Source organism: Falco rusticolus, chromosome 2, assembly GCF_015220075.1.
Source record: "Falco rusticolus isolate bFalRus1 chromosome 2, bFalRus1.pri, whole genome shotgun sequence".
In the NCBI taxonomy this organism is placed as follows: Eukaryota; Metazoa; Chordata; class Aves; order Falconiformes; family Falconidae; genus Falco; species Falco rusticolus.
The window spans coordinates 37,328,890-37,351,071 of NC_051188.1; the positions used below are offsets into that span (position 1 = coordinate 37,328,890).

At 36.1% G+C, this 22,182-nt stretch overlaps 1 protein-coding gene across 4 annotated transcripts in view; it reads right to left on the bottom strand.

The window, feature by feature from the left end:
• Window positions 1-22,182, bottom strand: part of DIAPH3 (diaphanous related formin 3) — a 245,621-nt gene that overhangs the window by 101,004 nt on the left and 122,435 nt on the right. For all 4 annotated transcript variants that reach the window (XM_037376822.1, XM_037376821.1, XM_037376820.1 and 1 more), the window contains 2 exons: window positions 8,659-8,898; window positions 3,440-3,569 (listed from right to left, as the gene is read on the bottom strand). In XM_037376822.1, coding sequence (XP_037232719.1) covers window positions 3,440-3,569; window positions 8,659-8,898 — 370 coding nt within the window. The remainder of the gene's footprint in view (window positions 1-3,439; window positions 3,570-8,658; window positions 8,899-22,182) is intronic.

Here is a 22,182-nt window from a genome sequence, read left to right on the forward strand (position 1 = left end):
TTGTTATACTTCAAAACAAAAAGGTATCTTTAATTCATGTACTGTAACAGTGAATTAAGCTTACTTCTAGTACTACAAAAGTAGAAACTAGAAGTTTAATATAACAGAAAAAAACTAAATTAAATAACCTGAAATAAACTGCAATTGCATAGGTCACGTCCCTTGCTGCTTGCCTGTCAAAGTTATATTTTAAAAAATAATTATTATTTCTAATACAATTAATTAATTTACATATTGTGAATGTTTTATCATTTATAAAATACTATAAAATAAATACATGTTAGCGTCAAAACTAACAGACCGTGTCACTGCTCTTAATGCCTTGCAAGCTATGTTAACAGCTTACCATATGACAATTACTGGACAATATTTAATGAAATGAAAGAGGCAAGAATTTTTCTTCTAAAATGGATTTAAAAAAAATGAGTTCCTAAACATTGTAATGCTCTGATGTTCACCATTTTCAATCAGAAATAACTTGAAAGAGAAGTTTTAAGACTGAGCAAGTACAAAATAAAAAAAGATACAAGGTATGCTACAACTGGCCTGACTGATACACGGACAACTATGTCAAGGAAGAATTCTAAAAATAGCATCTTTTAAGTAGCTTGTTTTAAGAAACTTGTTAGAAGGTTCAACAATCACTTGATGATGATAAAAACACCACCAGTGAATGCTAGTTTTGTTCCATTTTTATAGTGTGTTCAACTTAGTTAATATTGTTCAAATGGCATTTACATGTCTTTCTGACATTAATTTTGATTTATAATTTAAAGGGCACTTGCAAATAATACCTTATTTGCAATATAATACCAAATAAAAAATGCAAAATTATTGTATTTGAAGAAATGAATATGCAGACAGGAAATAAAAAGCAGCTCAATAAAAAAAAATAGCTTGCAACAAAGGTATGGAAAAAAATATTCTTAGCAAACTTAATTGATTTATTCTTGGGAACTACTTTTCAAAACTACTTCAGAGCACAGGATTCAGTGAAACCACGAAGGGAATGGTATTCCTTCACCTCTACAAGCCCCTAAACTTTGCTAGGACAACAGGCAGAAAAAAGTATTTAGAAACAAATAAATACTGGAACAAAATACAACCTATATGGTTCACAGAAAAATTGAACATTGTATTAGTATGATACAAAAGCAGAAAAGAATGATGTATCTCCTCACCCAACAACTTTGACCAACAAAGGAGCACATATGTAAACAGAACCTTCCTATCAGATGACAGGAAAAATCCAGACTGACTTTTTCTTTGTGCACTATCAGCAGCCTGTAACCCTTAAAGGTAACCTTTGGATCCGGCGGTTTTCCAAATTCACTGAAAGTCTGAACTGCCACCAGTAAATACAATCCAGGATGGATTATTCTTGTTAAGCACCAAGTACAGTATCTTGGAATGGAGGAGAAGCTCTAAGCCCTCAATACCCAAACTCTGTTCTAACACAACCAGTATTTCTTCTGAAGTACATTTGACCAGATCATCATCAAGATAGAAGATTCTTCATGACTTCCCCTCTGTCACTCTCCATGGCTGTCATAATGGTGCCTTGTACTATCTGCTGTGTTCCCCAGCTCACTGTAGAAGCCTCAATGCAAATCATTCTTAGTCAACTTGTCAGTCTTCATCAGTGTATCAGTAAGTTACATCAGACTAGTGAGTCTATTGTGTTGGATATGGCTGATCACAACCACAGCTTTTTTTTTGAACTGATCTTTTTTGTTAAGCTCAAGCAAAAATAGCCACTTCATTACAAATTTACTCTGCAAAACTTGGTGCATATTTAATCAACCTGCTTTGTAACAATATGCTTCTGCAAAAGTACTAAAAGGTTGTAAAAAAGACCCATGAGCTGCAGCCTTTGGGATCCACTAGATTTTCCAAAATTGCAGTGCAGGAGGAGTCTTTCAAAACAAAATGGGGTTTTGCAGGTAGGGAAACAAATATAAAAATACACACCGATATGCTAATCTGTTAAAGACATACTAAACCTTTGCCTTTTTCATACACTAAAACACAAATGCAAAGTATATGTCATATTAAACTGAAGTAAATCCCATATATAAACTTTAAAATATTGTCATTGATTTCCATCCTACAGCATATTGAGCAACATCAAAGATTCATCTAGTCAACAGTAGATACCTAAGAAACAACAGAAAGCATGGAATAACTTATTTTACCAGCTACTATTTGAATGGTCAGTGTTTTATACCTCAGAAGCTTTCCAGAAGACAATCAGCAGCTTCATATAGGATGACTGCCTACACTAAAAATAATGGTTTCTAATAAGGAACATTTTAGTTTTTCTGGCGGATACACAAAATTTAACCACAATACAGCCAATAATGTACTAGTACCGGGAAAAAAAAAATCCAAAGTTAACACTGAAAATAATACATGAAATACTAAATCTATATACAGCAAAAACTCCTTCTATTATCAGTACAGTCAGATGAAGGGCCTGAAACATTTGACAGCTATTCAAAAATATTTGAACTTCTAAATGGTTATAATGCACAAACTAAATTGGAAATTGTAAGAACCATGACAACAGAAAGTGAACTCTATGTGAGTGACCACTATCTCAAGTTCTCTATGAGAAGCAGGTTTTGCAAAGCTGTAGCTCATGGCAAGGAGGCTGACTGAGGCATGAGTGACACTGTACAAAGTAATACTGATAAACAGTGATATTCTGCAAACTGACATAAACTAAAGAATGATTAACTGAGACAACCCATCCAATCTTCTTTTCCTACAACAGCAGGACAGTGCTGAGGTGGCATCAATTTCTAACTCCATGCTTAGTCAGTTTAAATTACTTAAACTGTGATAAAATATGGAGAAGGCACTCTTAACTAAGAAATTAAGTGAAAAAAAAACCACTGCTGCTTATACTGAGGTTTACCATATTCTGTATTGCATGACGAAGCAGTAAAAAGAGGATTTTATTTTTCCAGACTTCCAGTGCTACTGTTGCATGAAAAACATCCACACAGGGAAGACAAAACTGTTCTCATGTTTAGGGGACAAAAAGTGATTAAAAAATCAAGTGATGGTATGACAGCCTTTCTGCATTTCTGAATTAAAAGACACTGAGTGATTGTACTACACTTACCATATAAAAGATTGAAAGCCAGAAATAGTTTAAGATCTATTACTAGAAAATAACTTTTAAAAGATATCAATTTTGGACAATGATTCTAGATGATACGTTAGAAGAAATGTAACAGGAAATCCTATAGTAAGCATTAGGGGACCAAACAATAAATACCTTCAAGATCACTTGCAGCAGCTCAAATTACCCATCTGTGATACAGACTATTAATATCTATTTTTAAAATAATGTTAGTAAAAAAAAGCATCACCTTATATAAAAGACATGGGAATACACTCAGAATAAGAAGTTTTAGATAGTTACACAAACCTTTACTAGCTTTATCTAAATGCTGAAATTCATCAACAAAATTCAGGACATCCTGATAGCTTTCTTCACACACTTCAACAAGAAAATGGAGCAACGTCGTTTTTTGATCTGCCGACTTCGTGTCCTTCAGCTAGAGAGAAAAAAAAGAAAAGTTAAAATACTAATGTATATTACTAATTGCTAACCCTAGAAAGGTAAGAACAAACTGTTGAACTGGTACAACTCTTTTAAGGAAAACCATAAGTAATGGGCTGTTTAATTTCCTTGCTAAAAGTCCCTAGAAAGATCACAATACATATTTTTAATTCTATGCAATATTTGAGTTCCATACTCGAAACCGGTACATTTCTCTTTATAAAATGTAATTATTTAAGCAATATAGCAATATTTTCAAAATGGCAATTAGACTCATGAAAGCATAAATCCCACAAAAATCAGAGTTAAATCAGCAAAAACTAACAATAGTGATGCACATATCCACTCCATTTTATGATTTCCTTATGGGTGAAGCTAATTCTAGCCGAATAGTATTTATGTAGTGGAAGCTACAATCTCAACCTTCACAAATTCTTGTTGCTATCAGTTCTCAATAAGGCAAACAAATTCATAGGCTTCATTGCTTAAAAACTTCAAAAATTCTTAAGCATAACCTTTTCTTTCTACATCCTTTATCCATATACAATTATTTTAAGCCCAGCCATTTTAAAACTTGCAGCTACTTGTGTGAAAACACAACTGACAACTGGCAAACAGTCACTTACAGGTTTTTGGTTGTAGCTCCCTGTTTGAGCCAGTCTTTTAAATCATTGGAGAGATTTTCAGAAATGCAGAATAACATATGAAAGTGTTTCTTCACTACTTAAAATCTATTTTTGCATAAAACAATTTAACAGGAAAAGTACACATGTCCTTACGCAGATACAAAGTATGCACACATACTAAAGGGCTGCCACAATTGCACACAAAGTTCTACATCAGAGTTTGGTATTGGTGTTTTCTGTTTGGGGTTGGGGTTTTTTTTGGGTTTTGTTTTGGTTTTTTTTTTTTTGGGGGGGGGGGGGGGGGGGGGGCGGGGGGGCAAGGGCAGGGCTGGGGCAGGCCAGGAGACTTTAAGGTGGTATTACAACTAGCACTATAGTACACAAGCAGAAGAATCATGTTAGTTTGTCTCAGCTTTAAGATGTATCTTTTCATGGTAACCAAACTAAAGTGATCAGCAATGCTCAATGGTATAAGAGTAACTACAGCAAGAAGGCAGAAAGGACAAAATGCCTCCCTTTCCAAAGAACATTCAAAAGCAGACACAGAGCTATATGGGGATTACTTCTGAATAAGGAACCAGGAGCAAAATCAATCCCAATTTAAATACATGTACACTTTTTTTTTTCTGTAGATATATTACCAGTTTTCCCATGGTTGCAAATTTCTTATAAAGAGATCTTTTTCACACTTCTTGTGCTCCTCAATATCCTCAGAGATCACTTAAAGGGCATTTAATTGATCTGATTTAAAAAACAAATTAGAGTACATTGTTTGCTTTTTCCACACTGTATGTAAATTAAAATGGAGAATTCTGTATGGTGGTTATCACTGAGGTTGGCATTTCATACTTCACTGTAAAAAATCAGTGATTATTTTCGAAGATCAAAATTATACTATCTTAGTAAATATGATGAGATATCCTCTTCCAGAATGCTTATCTTTTCCTTCAGATGAGTGGCTTAATAATAATGTAAGACGTAATTTTAAAAATAAAGATAAAATAAAACACATATATATCAAAACCAAAAAGTATATTCTAGGGTCACTACTGTATGCAGTGTTATAAAAAAGTTAATTCTACTGTACTGGGAATATTAGTGAGGAATGTCTTAATAATTGAAACATCACACATTTTCTATGTGACACTGCTTAGAATATATGTAGTTAACAAAAGTTAGTCTTAAAAGTAAACCAGTGTTATAAACATGCATATCATTTTAATGTATTGGTATTTAATAAATAATTATTAGCATACCGTATCTCTCTTCTGAGAATATGGACACATGTTCTCTGAGGGAGAGCTACTACAGTTCAATTCTACATTATGCAGGGAGAAGGCAAGGTATGGAATTGTATCCTGCAAACTGGATAGTCCATATAGTTCCCTATGCATAGCTGGGCACCAATGAACAAGAACAGACAAATTGTATATTCCAAAAATATTGCAGAAACCAAGATCTTTGAAGGACAAAAGCCACTGCAAATTTCTCAATTTCTCGGAACCCCTGCTGAAAACTGCTGTGCAAGACAACCAAGCAGTCTGCAATTTGCAGCTTTCTAGTTTGGGGCCTTGAAGGAATATTGGTTTGGGTGGGGTTTTTTTCCTGGTTTAATACTAATATTTTTAATAGTTGAACCAGTTTATTATTCTCAGAACAGAGGACATTAAGCATTAACCAAGACACTACAGATAGTTAGGAAAATCCCCAAAATTAACACATACATAATTTTACCTCTGTGTTTCCAGACATAGTGATCTGTCTGTGTAAGACACAATTTCATAACCAGTGAAGGCTTGGCACTCACGGACTTCCTAAATGAGGCCACAATTGGATGAGGTAAATTAGGAACTGGTGACTAGTACCATGATACACACAGGATAGTAAATGCAGAATCCCAGTGATTCTCTCTGAAAAACTGTCAACTTTCAAAAGAACAAGTAGTTGACTGTACGTTGCACTTGTCCTGGGATATCTAGTAGCAGAGATGTGAAATTTTAGTCTCTAAGGTGGTCATAGTTGCTCTGTCTCCTAGCAAATCTATAATAGTTGTTATTTCTTTCCTAATCATAGAATGGTTTGACTCGGAAAGGACCTTTAAGTCCAATGCTCCTGCCATGGCCATGGACATAACACACTCATATTCAAGAACCATCAAGGTTGCGTTATCTTCCCCCTAGCACCCTGGTCTGTTTTTTTTCAAACTAGCATGAAGTGATGCCAAATCAAACATATACAAAAACTTTGTCATTGGAACTTCATTTTTCACTTGCACATTTCTTACGTAAATGAAACATATTGAGTACTACGATGTATGTTTATGCATAAATTAATAAAATCCTGGAAGAAGTAAACCAGTATCACCACTTCTAAATATATAACATGATACAATGCCAAAATTATACTGTACTAAGCATTTTGATAATAGGGAGCAAATTACCTCTTTTATAGGTTTTTGTCTACTTCACCTATAGACTACTGGTAGTGATCAGCAACTCTCTTGAGCAAAAGGTTGGACTAGAAGCCTACTGACATCCTTTACCATCTGAATTATTTCATGATTCAAAAAAACATGCACACACTTCCCAACTAGTTAACTAAGTACTCCATTCAAAATATAACTTATTTTAGCTCTTAATCTGGCCTGATGGAGACTATTTGGAAATTAATAGTATACCTGGATTTCAAAAGCTTTCCACAATCTTCTTCACTATCGAGTTCTTAACTATCTTTACAGTCAGAAAGCTTTCTTAATTTTTAAGCAAACTTCATTTGTTACCAGCAAAGCAAATTATTTAATCTCCTACCTTAACTACATAGAAAAGAAATGTTCAAATGCCTTCTTTATCATAAATTAATAATAGAAGGACACTGTTACATCCTCCTCATGTTCCTCTTCTTTCTTTTCTAAAATAAACACACCCAAATGCTTTTTTCTCACTTTAGAAGTGTTAAATGCTGCTATCATCTGTATTCTCACCAGTCAGTCTATATATTTTCTGCAGTAATTCAGGCAAGACTTCACTTAAAACTTATCAGCACCAGGCAAGCAGGAGATAATTACCATCTTTATAACACATAGAAGGACCACTAAAACGAATGCTGTAACCTCCTGTAAAGCTAAATAACCTGTAAGCATGCAAATCTAAGCAACTATGAGATCCTAGATTATCAAATGCATTTCATGCCAGAGCACTGTAGTTAGCCAGGACTTAAAGCCAATTTTCTAGAATATTGCCTAGCCATTCACTCCTTACTGTCATTATCTGCACACATCAGTTCCCTTTCCTATGTATAGTACTTCATGGTATTCTTCAAAATTTTCATCTTCTAGATTTAAATTATTGCTCCAAGACAATTTTTTTAATTTTGATCCATTTCTGCAAAGTGCCTGTAATATTTACCTTAATACTCTTTTCATAAGTATATTTCTTTTTTTGTTGCCTTGTGCCTTAAAAATACAGAGAATATAACCAGACTTAGGACAGATTCTTGTAAAATCATGCATAAGTAAATGCACCCAGCTGGAGAGAGAACCTTCAGTAATTTCCTTCTGAATATGTTTTTCAAGAAATGATATTTTTAACTCAATAATTTAGTCTACTCTGTATTTCTCTAGGTGGCTGATGCATGCTTAAATGTTTGCGTTAGACTAGGGAAAGTATGCAACTTATGCTATATGAATTCTTCTGAAACATGGCAGAATAAGGGTGTTTGTTTTAGAGAATGTAGAAATTAACACACCATATTTTCTCTTGTGTAAAAAGATAAAGCAGCTGAGAGAAGACAGAGTACATACAAATTTCCAAGTAATCCCTTTCTCATAAGCACTGTTACATACACGTATACTCTGCAGATTTTGCAGTGATCTCCCACAGGGCACAGGAAAAAAATAACATTTAATAATGAGAAGGCAATTAGCATTAGAAAGGATTATAAATCAACACTCAGAAAAGTATAAGTCTTCTTGTATATACCTTCTATTAAAGTTGGAAATGTAAGGAAAATTATAAGAAACAGGGAACTGATGAAACTGAGCAACAATAAAAGAGAATCAGTTAAGGAGAAAATTGATGTAAAAGAAAAAACATACCTGTATTATAACAGATTAAAATGTGACAGTCTTAGAAATGCTCAGACATCTAAGACTACAATACTACACTATGATCACAGTGATATGGTCTTCCTTAATCCTAATGAGTTTGTCCGGGTTTTTTTATTACTCTTTCAAAATGGAATCTTCTGAAAGTTTAAATGCAAGCCAGTCTCAAGACGACTGTACACAGATTAGTTGTATTGTTCAAAGCATCAACAAATGCTAAGAATTATGAAGAAGGAAAAAAACCCCTCACAAAAAATTAACTGCAGGAAAAACATCAAAACAAGGTGTTTAAGTAGCATAATAAAAAGAAACAGAAAAGTGAAGGTAATACTCAACAAGAACATGTCAAAACTCACTTTACATAGGGAGCTGAGATTATATCCAAAGGTCTGTGCATTCCGAGAACCTGCATTCATATAGTTTCCCACTAACAATACTAGTTCCAGCAGCTTGCTAAAGCTTTTACTCTTCTTTATCTCTTCACAGGCAGCACTGACAGCCATGATGTCAGGTTTGATGTTGTTCACCTGTTCCTCAAACTGAAGCTTAAAAAGAATAGCACTGAGCCGTGGCCGTAGTCTCTTCACATTGCTCATCTGATTGAAAAGAAAATAGGAGATTTCCTTTAAAATTCATGGTACACTTTGGCACTGTACAAATGCATACAATCTGAAATGATTTATTGGTGACAGGCTTGAAGAAGCAATATATCCACTATAACTGATAGCAAATGAATGAATGAATGAGTGAGAGACACTTGGGTAAGCAACTGAAATCCCATCTTGTGGTTAATACAAACTGCCCCCATCCTTTCCCAACAACTAGTATGTGTAAGCAATAAAAGATAAAGTGTCATCATATATCACATCTGTCAACTCATATACCAAATCCTATAAAACTAATCCAAGTTTATGACCCAGTAGCTGCAAAGTAATAAAAGTAGTTCACAAATTTTGTATAACTCAGGATGTACCAAAACTAGGCAAATGTCATTTTCTGGTGCAAATATTTAAAAGCTGATTTCAATAAGAGCTTACTGTAAACTTGAAGGAAAATAAGTTTTGAAAAACCTCAACTATGAAACACTTAATATAGCAATATGTTAATATATACCAGTATTCATACCCCACTATAGTCCTGTACAGTAACCTTATACATTTAATTCAGTAAAGCAAAATGCACTGAGGAAAACAGTACCTTCTGTAAATCACATGCAAAAGACTTGGCTTTTTCTCTGATTTACTGGTCAGATATTTTCCACAAAAGTTTCAATCTTCCCAAACAGCTCAGGTCACTGAATTCCCACCCTAGACATACTGCAAGGGTTAAGGTCCCAAAACCAAGGATGTTGTAAGTATTTTAGATACTTAGTTGAGCAAAGGAGACTCTGGATGGTTGTAAGATAAGGGATGGGGGTAACCAGGGGGCACCCAGATAATCTCATAGTAGACAACTCAGTCTTGAGAACAGATACACAGGACAAGAGAATGGCAACAGCATTGAAGGACATGGTCTTCTGGCCCCAGAATTGAGATTGTGCAGGTCAATCAGTTGGTACAGTGAAGACTACAAGACTTCATCTGAAGACTCTGAAGACCCTGTTGACCACCCCAAAACCACCAGGGAAGATGACTGCACATGCAACCCATAGAAGATAACATACCATTTGCATTTTACTTCAGATAAGAAATCTTGAAGTAAAATAAGCAATCCTTTCCACTAACCACACTTTGGTTTTCATCACCAAGCAAAGCATGTAAACAGGATGTCTTTCAGATGAAATTAGGCTGAAAATCAACTCTGTTACTGAGCTTTAGTCCACAAACTGCCTCCAGTTTGGTCCTTAAGTAAAACACTATAAATGTAAGCACTTTGAATGTTGGCTCAGTATCAACTGTAGGCAGATATTCTGTACTCATCATACACTAAATAGCATCTAGCAGTTTGGTAAAATTCTTACTTAAGAACTGGTAAGCAAGGATAATGGGACTTGAATTTAAACAGGGCATTTCACAGTGAAATAGAAATGGAAATACCTAAAATCCACTTAAAATGAATATAGTACTCTTACAACTTAACACCTAATTGAAGAATAAATACCCACATGAATATTAAGGCACAGAACAGAGGCAAGTGTGACAAAACCATTCTTCCAGCTCCATCAGGAAGAACCAACATTAACTCCTTTTCGTGAAACAATTCACTTACTATATTTATATATGTACTACTACTACTCAGCATATTGAGAATAATATTCTTAAGTTTTGTTCTCTGTTCAGCCAGGAAAAATGTGATACTAGACTAGAAAAAACCCACAAAACTCCATTGAAATTATCCACATTTTTAGTTTTTGTCCCTACTCAGGGTGCAATAGAGATGATCAGTAACATTAAACCATGGGAACTAACAAAATAAAGTGCAAGTTGCATTGATTTTAAATGGTACTGCTGTCCCATAGGTGCGTTTATTACTCTGTGTGCAGTGCCAGTTCACACACTGAGTTGAGGTATTCCTATTCCTTTATTCTACTTTGCACAAAGAAGGGAGTTAGGTGGTAACCCACAAATGCCTAGCTCCCTGCTTGTCAAAAGTTTACACTATACATTTCAACAAGCCAAGACATCAGCATTCATTAGTTACAAGTTATATAACTCTTTCATTACTTAGTATTCAGTTTCCTATTTGTTAAGCAATTATCTCACTTCCTGTGTTAATTAGTTCACATGGTCAATTTCCACTTCTTTTTGAGTTGTGTGTAGGGGGGTAGGGATTCATGAACTGGTGGTCAATTGGTCGGTGGTCCTGATCTTCCCCTGACAGAACTACCTTTCCCCTAATTTTGCTGACCTCATTGCTTGTGATGAGCTTCCTATCAGCTCATCTGTCTTGTGGGGGTGCTTCCTTAGTGAAGTTCCTTTCCTAAACAAAAGGATTTGCTGGTGCTTGATGAAGAGTTTAGTAGGACATACAAAAAATGCTTTTAACCTGAATTAACAACTCATTTGTTCCAATTCTCTCAAAATCAAACTACTAACAATATATTAATTTTATTAATCATTTCAAATCGGTATCAAACTCAAGATATTACAGAACCAGCAGATCATGTATCATTTATTGACTCTTGGCTTCTCAGACAGGCAGATTCTTGAAACTGAAATAATCAGGTACTGTAGATTACAAAGATGTGTTACACAATCGTGAGCAAGCATATGTGTATGAAATATGCAAAAGTTTTCATCAGACTAGTTGAACTACAACAAATTAAATAGTTCTGTACATCAATATTAAGGATGGATGCAGAAATATGTAATCTAAAAAATCAGGAACAGAAGCACATGGCAGAAACGCAACAGAAATGCCACTGGGCTTATTTTATTATTGTTTTTAAACACTCTGAAATCCGTAGTTCATGTACAACACATTGTTGGCACTATTTGTTTACCTGTTTGCTAAGTCAGTAATTGAGAAGGGAGATGGAGAGTTCCTTTAGCAATATATGGTTTCCTCTATGACATGTAGTCTACAAATATATTCAAAGGGTAAAATCCATACATCACAAGAGATGCTAAGAATTTGTGTTGTGATGTTGAGAGGCTTATGTTCATGCCCTATATTTTTTTTATACTCAACATATAAGCATGTAAGTCTGTCTATGTCCTTATAGTGGAATCCTGAAAACAGACGATACAAGTAACTAAAAAGGGAAGTTGAAGTAGAAAGCTAAAGAGCGAGTGGACTACACATGTCAGAGAACACAGCCTGTGGGTAACAAATTGTTCTATTTTTCAAGTAACAGTCCACTAGAATATTCTTGCTATGTGCAAGTCCAAATGGGAATTGACAACTTCTCCAGCTATCCACTAGTAGCTCTCACAGTCCTTTATCCAACAGCAAAGAGAGGCTTTTCTCTGAAATACGGCATAAGTCAGAAGGCACCTGCAAGACTGTGCCATCTGGTAAATGTGTACTTTCACTGTCTGTTTTGTTGATGCCAAGTAAAGGAACATGTCTCAGAGGTTACACTGACGTATTTTGATCACTGAATGTGATTCATTCTTACCACAAGCTTGTAGAGAAAAAACACTTGCAAGGGTTCCAGTTCCACAGTATACCTTTCCTTAAAGGATCAACAGTGCTGAGGCTGGCTGTCAGACCACCTGAAAGTATTCCCATCCAAAAAGTAAAATAACAGTTACAGCCAAGCCAACTAAAAGAATAAAGTGGAAGGGCATCCCCTGTGGAAAATGTGTGGTTTTCATTATTGCAGCATCAGTGAACTCTACAGAGTGCTTAGTTAAAAGGGTGAATCCTTAACAATTATCTTTAGACTCAGGCACTTGAAAAGCAGAAAAAAAATAATCAAGTAAGGAAGAACTGATTCATTAACAAACCTTTTGCCAAGTTTGAAGCAAAAAGGACCCTGCTCAATCTGAAATGAGCAGTCAGCATGCCCAAATCTTAGTGAAGATCACCAGCAAAACAGAAAGACCAAAGATCATTTCAGTGTATGGGAAGTCAATCCACAATAATGGACTGCTATTTTTGTTGAGATGTTTTTATGGCGATCTGGAAGTAGTACATCTTTCTTCACCTTTGACACTCTTTTTCCCAAATAAATGATAATAAAGTCAAGAACTGCCGACTCAAAATTAAAATCACTTACAAGAAATCAGAAGGGCTTTATATTTACAGTGTGGGTATGTGTGCACACAAACAATTGAACTGATAACTCTTCAGCCTTCCTAGCACTGACAGAGGGCATGTCCTGTATTTTCTCCAGTTTCAATTATAAACACCTTGAATTTGCACCACTGACTAATGCTTGCAAATCCAAGATTTTCCTAAATCATATGCAGGACAGAAGAGAAGGGAGTGAACTGTGACACAGAGACATCACCTATCAGTCACCTCCTAGCTGCACACAGGTAGCTTTCTCTTGTTTTGTGGATGACAGCACACTGATGCACAGTGCAGAAAATCGCTGGCACTCTTTTTGATGGCATTACATTCAACAAATACAGACCAGCAAGACAGTCTGCAGATGTCAGAAATAGGGGCATTGCTTTTGAACACACTAGAAGTCACCCGTCTTAAGAAATACGTCTGAATTGCCAATGGGGGCAACACCACAGCTGTCAAAATAAGCTGAGTTTACAGCCTTCATGCTGAAATTCATCAATAGGTACATTGTACCATGAAAAGAACGAGGTGATTTTTTTTTTGTCTTATCCAAAAAATACAATTAGATTCACTGACATCTTGATCAAAATGGAACTCAGAGACAGCTTTTGTCTCTCCAAGTTGAATTTAAGATAATGATATTTTCCTAAAAAGGAATCATCCAAGAGTAAGAGGGTCAGAATTTCCCAAATTCTTCTAGTTTTAGCAGACCTAATGTAAGTCAGAGAAGCTATTTTCATTAAAAGGTGCATATGGAGCAGATGCCACTAGACTTTCCTCATGGGAAATGAAGTCAAGAGTTTAATACACATAAAAATCCTCTGTAAAACCTCTAATTCAGCCAGATAGGAAAAAAAATAAATTATATCATACGTCAAGGGCAGAAGTCATTGAGGAATTCAAAGTAGAATAATATAACATCAAACCAAACGGAGGAAAGTTTCTAAAAGTAAAACAGATCTAGCTGTATTTCAGATGCAAAAATCTGATCAGCTTAGGTCCAAAATAAATGCTTCATCTGTCTGGCTACTACCAGGAATCCAGCTCCTAATGAAAAGCAAGTCTACACTATTATTGTGAGTCTCCCAACATACAGGCCAGGAAGGTACAGAGGATGAAGGTCTGGATGGGAATGTCTGAAAACCGTGACAGCAGGATTAGCACTTTCCATCAGGTTAAACCACCATAACAACTCCAACATAAAAGTGGAATTTGATGCTGTGTAAGTATTTAAGCAATACACAGTGGTAACAGACCACAGTAGCAACTGATTATGATGTCTTTGATGTGACAGATATGACCCATTTCAAAAAAGCTCATGTTTCTAGCACATTCATATTTAGTATAGTCTGAGCCAACAAGGTGTCCAAATTAACTTCATAAGCAGGACGGTATGTGTCTATGATGATGACAGTACTGGTAAGGAAAAAGCATTCTACTGCAGATCTTCTGTAGTCCTGTCAATAAAGAATTCAATAATGACCATGGAATTTTTATCCCTACAGTTATTTAGTGTATTTGGAACCATAGATAATCTGTGGCAAAAACAGTCTGACATGAAGTGTCACATAAATGAATACTGTAGCAGACATGGAAGACAGCTTGCGTATCTTGGAGAAAGTTCCCCAGTTCTACAAAATCATCACAGGGAAAGTAAATCCTAAAACACCTAGGCTCCATAGGAGCTCTAAATTCTGAAGCTGGAACAGGTGAAATATCCGCATAGTAATTTCAAGCTCCAGGAATCCAAGAGGTACTGACCAGCCTCAAGATTCTTTCAGAACAGCTGCCCTCCATTAGCCAGTCACTTGGATAACTTGCTCTATTTTGGTAGCTAAATTCCAAGAAAACCTTGAAGCTGCTGAGATTCAAAATGGCAGGATTGTGTATTGATCATGGTCCTTCCTCATAACAGAAGTTTTTTTTTTCTTAAAATGTTCAAACCACAACACGTACATTAGAAGATTCCTTACATTTCTAGTGAAGCAAAAGCATCAAATCAGATTCAGGACAGACTCTTGAGACAATCAGAGGAATCTGCAAAATGAATGGCTGGAAGCAAAAGGTGGAGGACCCTTCAGACAAACAACCTTATTGATCTGAAATTGTAGAGATACTGGCAAGAACTGAAAGAGATGGCCTATGTGTGTGCTAGAAGAAACAACAGCCAAACACTTCCAGCCACCTGAATTAACATCAGACAACAGTAAGACTTTTTTTTTTTTTTTAACCTATTCTTAAGATTAGCTACCTGAAATAGTTTTTCCAAAACTGAACAGGCGTAAGAGTGTGACCTACTGGTACTGAAACTTTACAGGAACATTGCTTCATGGTTCAGCATCACAATCTTTCAGTGACACAGAGGAAGTAACATAATCCAATCCAATGGCAACTGCAAGCACTAAGCTCAGTGCAGATGATGATGGTGACTTTCAGAAGGTATTTCTGGAGCCTGGTTCTCCATCCTATCCAGGTTCAAGATTTGAAAAACACCAACATTACAGGAGTTAAGGATGTTTTCCCTCTAAACAATATAAGTAACTTGACTACAATTTGTCATAAAGATTTTTTTACTTTCACTTTCACGGATGCCATATAACAGACAGTTAATCTTTGGCAACAGTCCTGGAAAGGCTGGAATTACTGATAGAAAACACTGACAAGGCAGAGCAGCAGATACACATGACTTTTAGAAGACAACAGAAGAAGGTAAGGTTTACAGACAGAAATTAACACGATCAAAATATCACACATCACAGATACTCCTCACCGCTTCAGGATTTCAAACAAACTGAAATGTCCCCAGGTATGGCTGTGCCAAGCATAAAGTATTGGGAAAGGCAGAGTACCCCCTATGCAGATACACCAGTAGTATGATATTTTCCAGGCAACAGTGAAGATCATTAATACATTCTCAGTTATCCTCAATGAGGACATACAGGTGAAACCATCAGCTGAATATGGAATTGATCATTTTAAGTGTCTGCTGAATTGTTTAAGACAAACCAGCCTTCATCAGGCCTCACTCTAATCTTCAGTTTACTCTAGTGAAATCTTTTCCTTTGGTACGAACTCATTAAAAACACATCCATCAACGAACAAGCTGTGAAGCCACATGAGTATTGCTTGCCGAATTCTATTTGGGTTAGCTATCAGTGTATTTCACAAGGTCTGGGCATTAATTATTTCTGAAACAATATTTCAAAATTCCCTCATTTTTATCTTTGAGTAAATAAAAGTGATCAAGGAAAAATCTGTTTCTTTTTTTCCCCATTCCCACACAATATGGGAAAGTATTTCCAAACATCTCAAGATTTAAAAGAAGAAATGAAGCAGAAACTATCACACACGGCTCTTGAGACACTCTTCTCAGGTGTGAGACTGTACAGGTGCCTTACCCAAGGTCAAATGTCCACCAATAGCACCCTGACAAGTATTAGCAACTTTTCACATCAGAAGTGTTTACAAGAACACCAAAACTATTATTTTTTAAATGGAATTACATTTATGGATTTAAATCCATATTAATAGATTAAGTATGTCCAGGATTATTATACACCGCTAAAGATTACAGACACTGCTAAGCCTACATGTTTACTACTGGATTCAGCTCCCTCCATGCAGCATAACCAAACCAAAACTACTTTTGGGAACAGTTCCTGGTGCAACAGGCAATTATCATAGGTTGGCATGGATAGGCCTGAAACCTTAACGTCGTTGTGTGGGCAAGAGAGTGGAGAGACGTGTGGAGAGAGGTGGATGTGTGCTGCTGGGGAGTTAATGGGGAACTGTAGTTATAGACCATACTTAGCTGGAGCACCAATAAAGCCTAACCTATCATAACAGCATCCAACTCTCTAAAGAATCAATTATATTTTCAGTATTCTGACACTCATCTATATATACTGCATCCCAAAATAACTTAGGGAAGGTGAGGGCAAAGAGCTGGAGCCACAGGATATGGGACCAAACATGACCATGCACCTCTGTGCCTCCAAAATAGCCCTGAGATGTCAGGTCCAAGAGGTGCTGAGATGCCTGCTAGATACCAGTTCTGAACAGCTGGAACATGCTTGTACCTAGCTTCCCTATAATGTGCTTGCTGATCCATCTTCCCCATGATGAAAAGGGGACGATGTGCTTTGTAACCATTATAACTTGTCTTAATAAGCCTATCTGCCTCTGCCTTATTCTTGAGTCCTCAACTATATGATTGGATGCACAGTTCATGAGATCTCTTGCTATGTCCAAAACCATGGCCAGAAATTGTTTAGGAAAGTGCAATTCTGCACAGGCCAATAGCATACCAAAAGCCCTTTTTGCTCTGGCTACATCATTAGGTTGATGTGATTCCTTCCTGCTGTATCGTTCTTTAACAGAAACAGTAAGGTTAGTACAAATAGAAACATACGCATGTACGCAGCAGAAAACACAGCAGCACAAGGGTCAATAGAATGAGCTGTATTTCTTCATAGGACACCATTCCCAGCAAATTGCAGTGGCAAGTTGAATATGAGCCAACAGTGTGCCCTGGCAGCCAAAAGGGCTAACTGTGTCCTGCAGCACATCAAGCACAGCATAGCTCGCTGGTTGAGGGAGCTGGCTGTCCCGCTCTGCACTATGATGGTGCAGCCCCACCTTAAGTACTGTGTGCAGTTTTGGGCACCTCAATGTAAGAAGTACATCAAACTTCTCAGAGTGTGTCCAGAGGAGACACTAAGATGGTGAAAGGTCTTGTTGGCAAGACTCCTGAGGAGTGGATGAGATCACTTGGTTTCTTAGCTTGGAGAAGGCTGAGGAGTGACCTTATTGCAGTTGACAACTTCCTCAAGGAGGGTAGCTATAGAACACAAGGAAATGGAATGAAGCTGCACCAAGGGAGTTCAAACTGGACATTAGGAAAAGATTCTTCACTGAGAGGGTGGTTGGTCACTGGAACATGTTCCTCAGGGAAGTGGACATGGTACCATGTCTGTCAGAGTTCAAAGAGCATCCGGGCAATGCTCTTAGTCATATAATCCAGTGTCAGGTAGTCTTGTGAGGAACAGGGAGTTTGACTTGTTGAACCCTATGGGTCCCTTCTAACTCAAGATACCCTATGATTATTCATTTACTTATTAGCCCACCAGCAAACTGTAAGTATGTATTTCAAACATAGATTCCAAACAAGGGAAAGAGAACACTAGGTGGCAACCTGGCCAAGGTTTACAAGAAGCTGAAGATGGGAGATTCTGAGAAAAGACAACCTCATAGCAACTGATGACTTCTGATCATTTGTAAGATCTGTCCAAAAAAGCATGCTGTCACCAATCAAGAACAACGACAGAGACATAATAAGTTGTTCAGAGTCACTTGTCCTCTGTGATCCTGGCCAGAATGCTTGGACATGCATATGGTGGTGCTCTGAAGAATGTGGGTATGATATCACAAGTTAATTAAATCTATAAGGTACCAAGCAGGTAAAAATCAATTTATATCAAGATTTTGTACATAAAAAAACCCTTTTCCTTCTCCATAAAATCTCAAAGAGATTTTTTTCTATGGCTCATTTTCCCATGCAAACCTGAAACTTCAAAGCTTTAGTTACTGTAAACTTCTCTCTTGCATTTATCCTTCAACTTAGAAGAAAGTTCAGAAAGTTTATTTCAAACAAGCAAGCAATAAGATGTCCTTATCAGTTGCTTCATGACGCTTACAATTTTAGTATCTCAGAAAAAATCCCCAGGCTCAGATCTAATTAATACAGATGAACAGTAAGATAATCTTTAGCGCTTGAATTCAAAAAGCACTGAACAAATGTTGAATCACATATGTATTATAGCTTTATTAAAAATAATTATAATGAACTCTTTAGTAGTCTCTCAAATAAATATATATTATTTCTTTTCTCACACTATATATCTTTAAAGGTCCTAACCTTGCTTGCTTGAAATTAATACCAATGTAATATAGGATCACATTTTTTATTATGATTTGAGCAAGTGATTGCCGTTCTCTTTGTTCTTATTTTCAAAAAGTCCTACACAACTGTTAACAATAACTCAGAAGAGCATTTAACTTAGACTTCCTATTTACACAATAATCTGTTGTCAAAAAAGGTTTGTAAGAGTTCTTTTGGAAAAGCTACTCTACAAGTCATGTTTACCAATAAATCTCCTACATATCCGTATTTTTCTTCTATTTTGTCATCCGCAAGTTATTTTCCTGTGAAGATGAACTGTACCTCCATGGTCTAAATCCCTTTATTTTACCTGCTTTTTACTCTTGAGATCACCCATGGTGGTGTTTTCCTTTTAATTTTCTCTCAAGAGAATATCTAAATGAGCATTATTTTTTTCTGAAGTTACCAGCACCTTCACTTGGCAGTCAGATGGGAGCTTCAGAAGGCCTAAGCAAGAGAGAAGAAAAGCTGAGCTGTCCCCAGGTGTGTCAACAGTGGACTCAAGACAGAGCACCGCCCATGCCTGGACTCCAAAGGAAAAAACATACCCTAATGGAGTAGAACTGAAGGAACGTTAGATGGTTTAGCTCACATAGCCAGAGAAAGGCCCTGTTGCTCCTGGAAAGCCACACAATACCTGACAGCTGTACTAAAACGGGGAAAAAACAAACATTATCTAAGCAACCAGCCTCACAGCTAAAACAGCTATGCATGCATATTGGTTTCTGTCTCAGCTGTAACTGGACACACGATGCATGGTCATCAATGTTGAAGACAGACATAATCTTATGCTACCCAGACAAAACCATTAAAGTCAAAAGGAAGCTGAAACTCTAGATGATCAAGCAACAGCTAGAACAGCACACAATATAATTGTGTGCAAGTAAATAAGAGAAATCCTTCAACTTCTGGCAGGGAATTGTCCAGTATTTCTTGGAACTATGAGCAAAAACAGAAACAGTGAAGCTGTCAGGGCTTCAGTAAAAGGACACAGCAACAGGACTAATAAATACATTCAAGGCTAGTAGGCCTCCGTCTTTGGAAGAAGCAATTGAGAATTCCAGACACAGACAGGACCACTCCTTTGTACAATGCACTTCTGAAGGAGCCCAGCCTTTAAGAATTCCACACAATTAAGGTAAGGAACTTTTACCAGCTAGAGAGTAAAGGTGAGAAGAAAATTGAAATACAAAAAATGATGAAGATAGAAGGACAAAAACCAGCAAAGAGCTCATAATCAACACTGGAATACAAGAAAACGATAAACTATAATTGCTGTAACAGGGATAAAGATAAGTAAGAATATAGCTACACTTATATTTGGATAAGAGTCATGGGATATATTGATACAGCAGAGTGAATGTCTAAATGACAGGTGAGATGTATTCTAAAGAGTATGCAACGGACCAAGTTTTGAAGTAAAATCAGAGAAAAAGAAGTTACTGCAAGCATGAATGGAGATAAGAGTACATGGAAAAGTGTTTCTACCTGTCAAAAAAACTGAGTTAAAGATAAGTATTTTGCAAAGACAGACAAACTAAATGCCAAACTGTTTGCATTAGAGAAAAAAAAAGATTTAAAAATTGTAAATCGAGCTGACAACAAAATCTGGGATCATCAGAAAGTAAGAGAAAAGCAACTGTTACATGAATCAATGGACATAAGAGTCAAATATTAGGTGTTTCAGACACAAATACTGCAGATGGTTGAAGCATGAGACTTGTCCTACAGAAAATTTCCTCCTCAATTTTTGTCATACAAACAAAGGAATTACCTTATGCTGCTCTAATAGGGCAGGAAATTCTTTATACGAATGCCCAATCTTCTTTTACAAACCTTTTGCAAAAAAAAAAGATACGTAGCATAGTTCAGCACAAAAAGTGCAGTTAAATAAATACTAGTTTTGTAGCTAACATACAGTTGCCCAGGCCTGATTTAGAAACGTCAAACAAAAAATGCGAGGTTAAAAAAAGGCTTTATTTGTAACAATGATTTCCAGAGTCCAGTCATTTACTTCAGAAATCTCATTTGTTATTTAGCAAAAATACCTTCTTAAACTGGGATAAATCATGATTTTGTTATTACTTCTCATTTTACTTCTAAAAAAAATCTAAACTGTTGGCTTGGCATCCCAACATTTATTTCTAATGTATTATTTCTGTGATTAAAATTCTTCTTTCACTAGAATACTCAAAAAACTTAGAAGATACATGATGTGAGTTTAATTACCACATTCTTACAATATTCAAAAGCTTGCTAGTGGTTTCCAGTTCACTCCTGGACTATGAATACAAAGAAAAGGAAGAATCACAGACAAATTCAAAAAGGAATGCAATGGTTCTCCAGTGTTTTGTCATCTTGTTTGTGTAGTAGAAAGACACTTAATCAGTATACCTCAAGAACTCAGCTATTTCTTTGCCCAGTAAATTTTAGCAAAATAGTTCAGTGTTTCAGTACCTTTATCATCTCTTATGCAAAAGACTCGAAGAAATAGGCTATATTGTATACCCCAGGTATAATGAAAACTTCTAGGGCTGGGTAAGACTACATAAGAACAAAAGACTTTGGAGAAAGATGTCTGAAATGCAAAGCATCATTGTTGATGGCAAATACATTGGGTTTTGTTTCAGACGAAAGCCAATTATATACCTGTACTCAGAAGCAAGGCTTGAACAGTGGTATGGCAATAGCTCGTCAACGAAAATCCATTAAACAGAAAACTACATTTAAAGTATCAGTCACAATTAATAAATCTAACTAGTAACTATTACATCAACTTCACTGAAAACAAATGAGATTCAAGGAGTAGATAATTTAGTAATGTCAATATTGTTTATTTGATACAATGACAGAGGCTACAATCCAAAATTAAAAAATAATATTCTGTAAACCAATAGGTTTTTTCTCAGTAGAAAAAAAAAAATACCTGCAAAACAAATCAACACTGTTCTATGCTTTAAATCCTCAAGTGACATAATACTTATACTGCCAATTGGAGAAAGCACGAGGACAAAAAAAAAATTAAAACCACCAAAAAATCCAATCTTCAAACAACAGTCACCTACCAGGATAACCACTTAGCCGAAAGCCCATTCATCTCGGATGGGTCTGACATTGCAAGCAGGCTGTCATATGACTACTCATTTCTAAACACAAAGATAATCTTCCCCAATAATAAATTTTATAGAATATATCACCCAGTATCAGTCATAATCAATGAAACCTCCAAGAAAATATGGTTAGATTCCTTTAGGAGGAA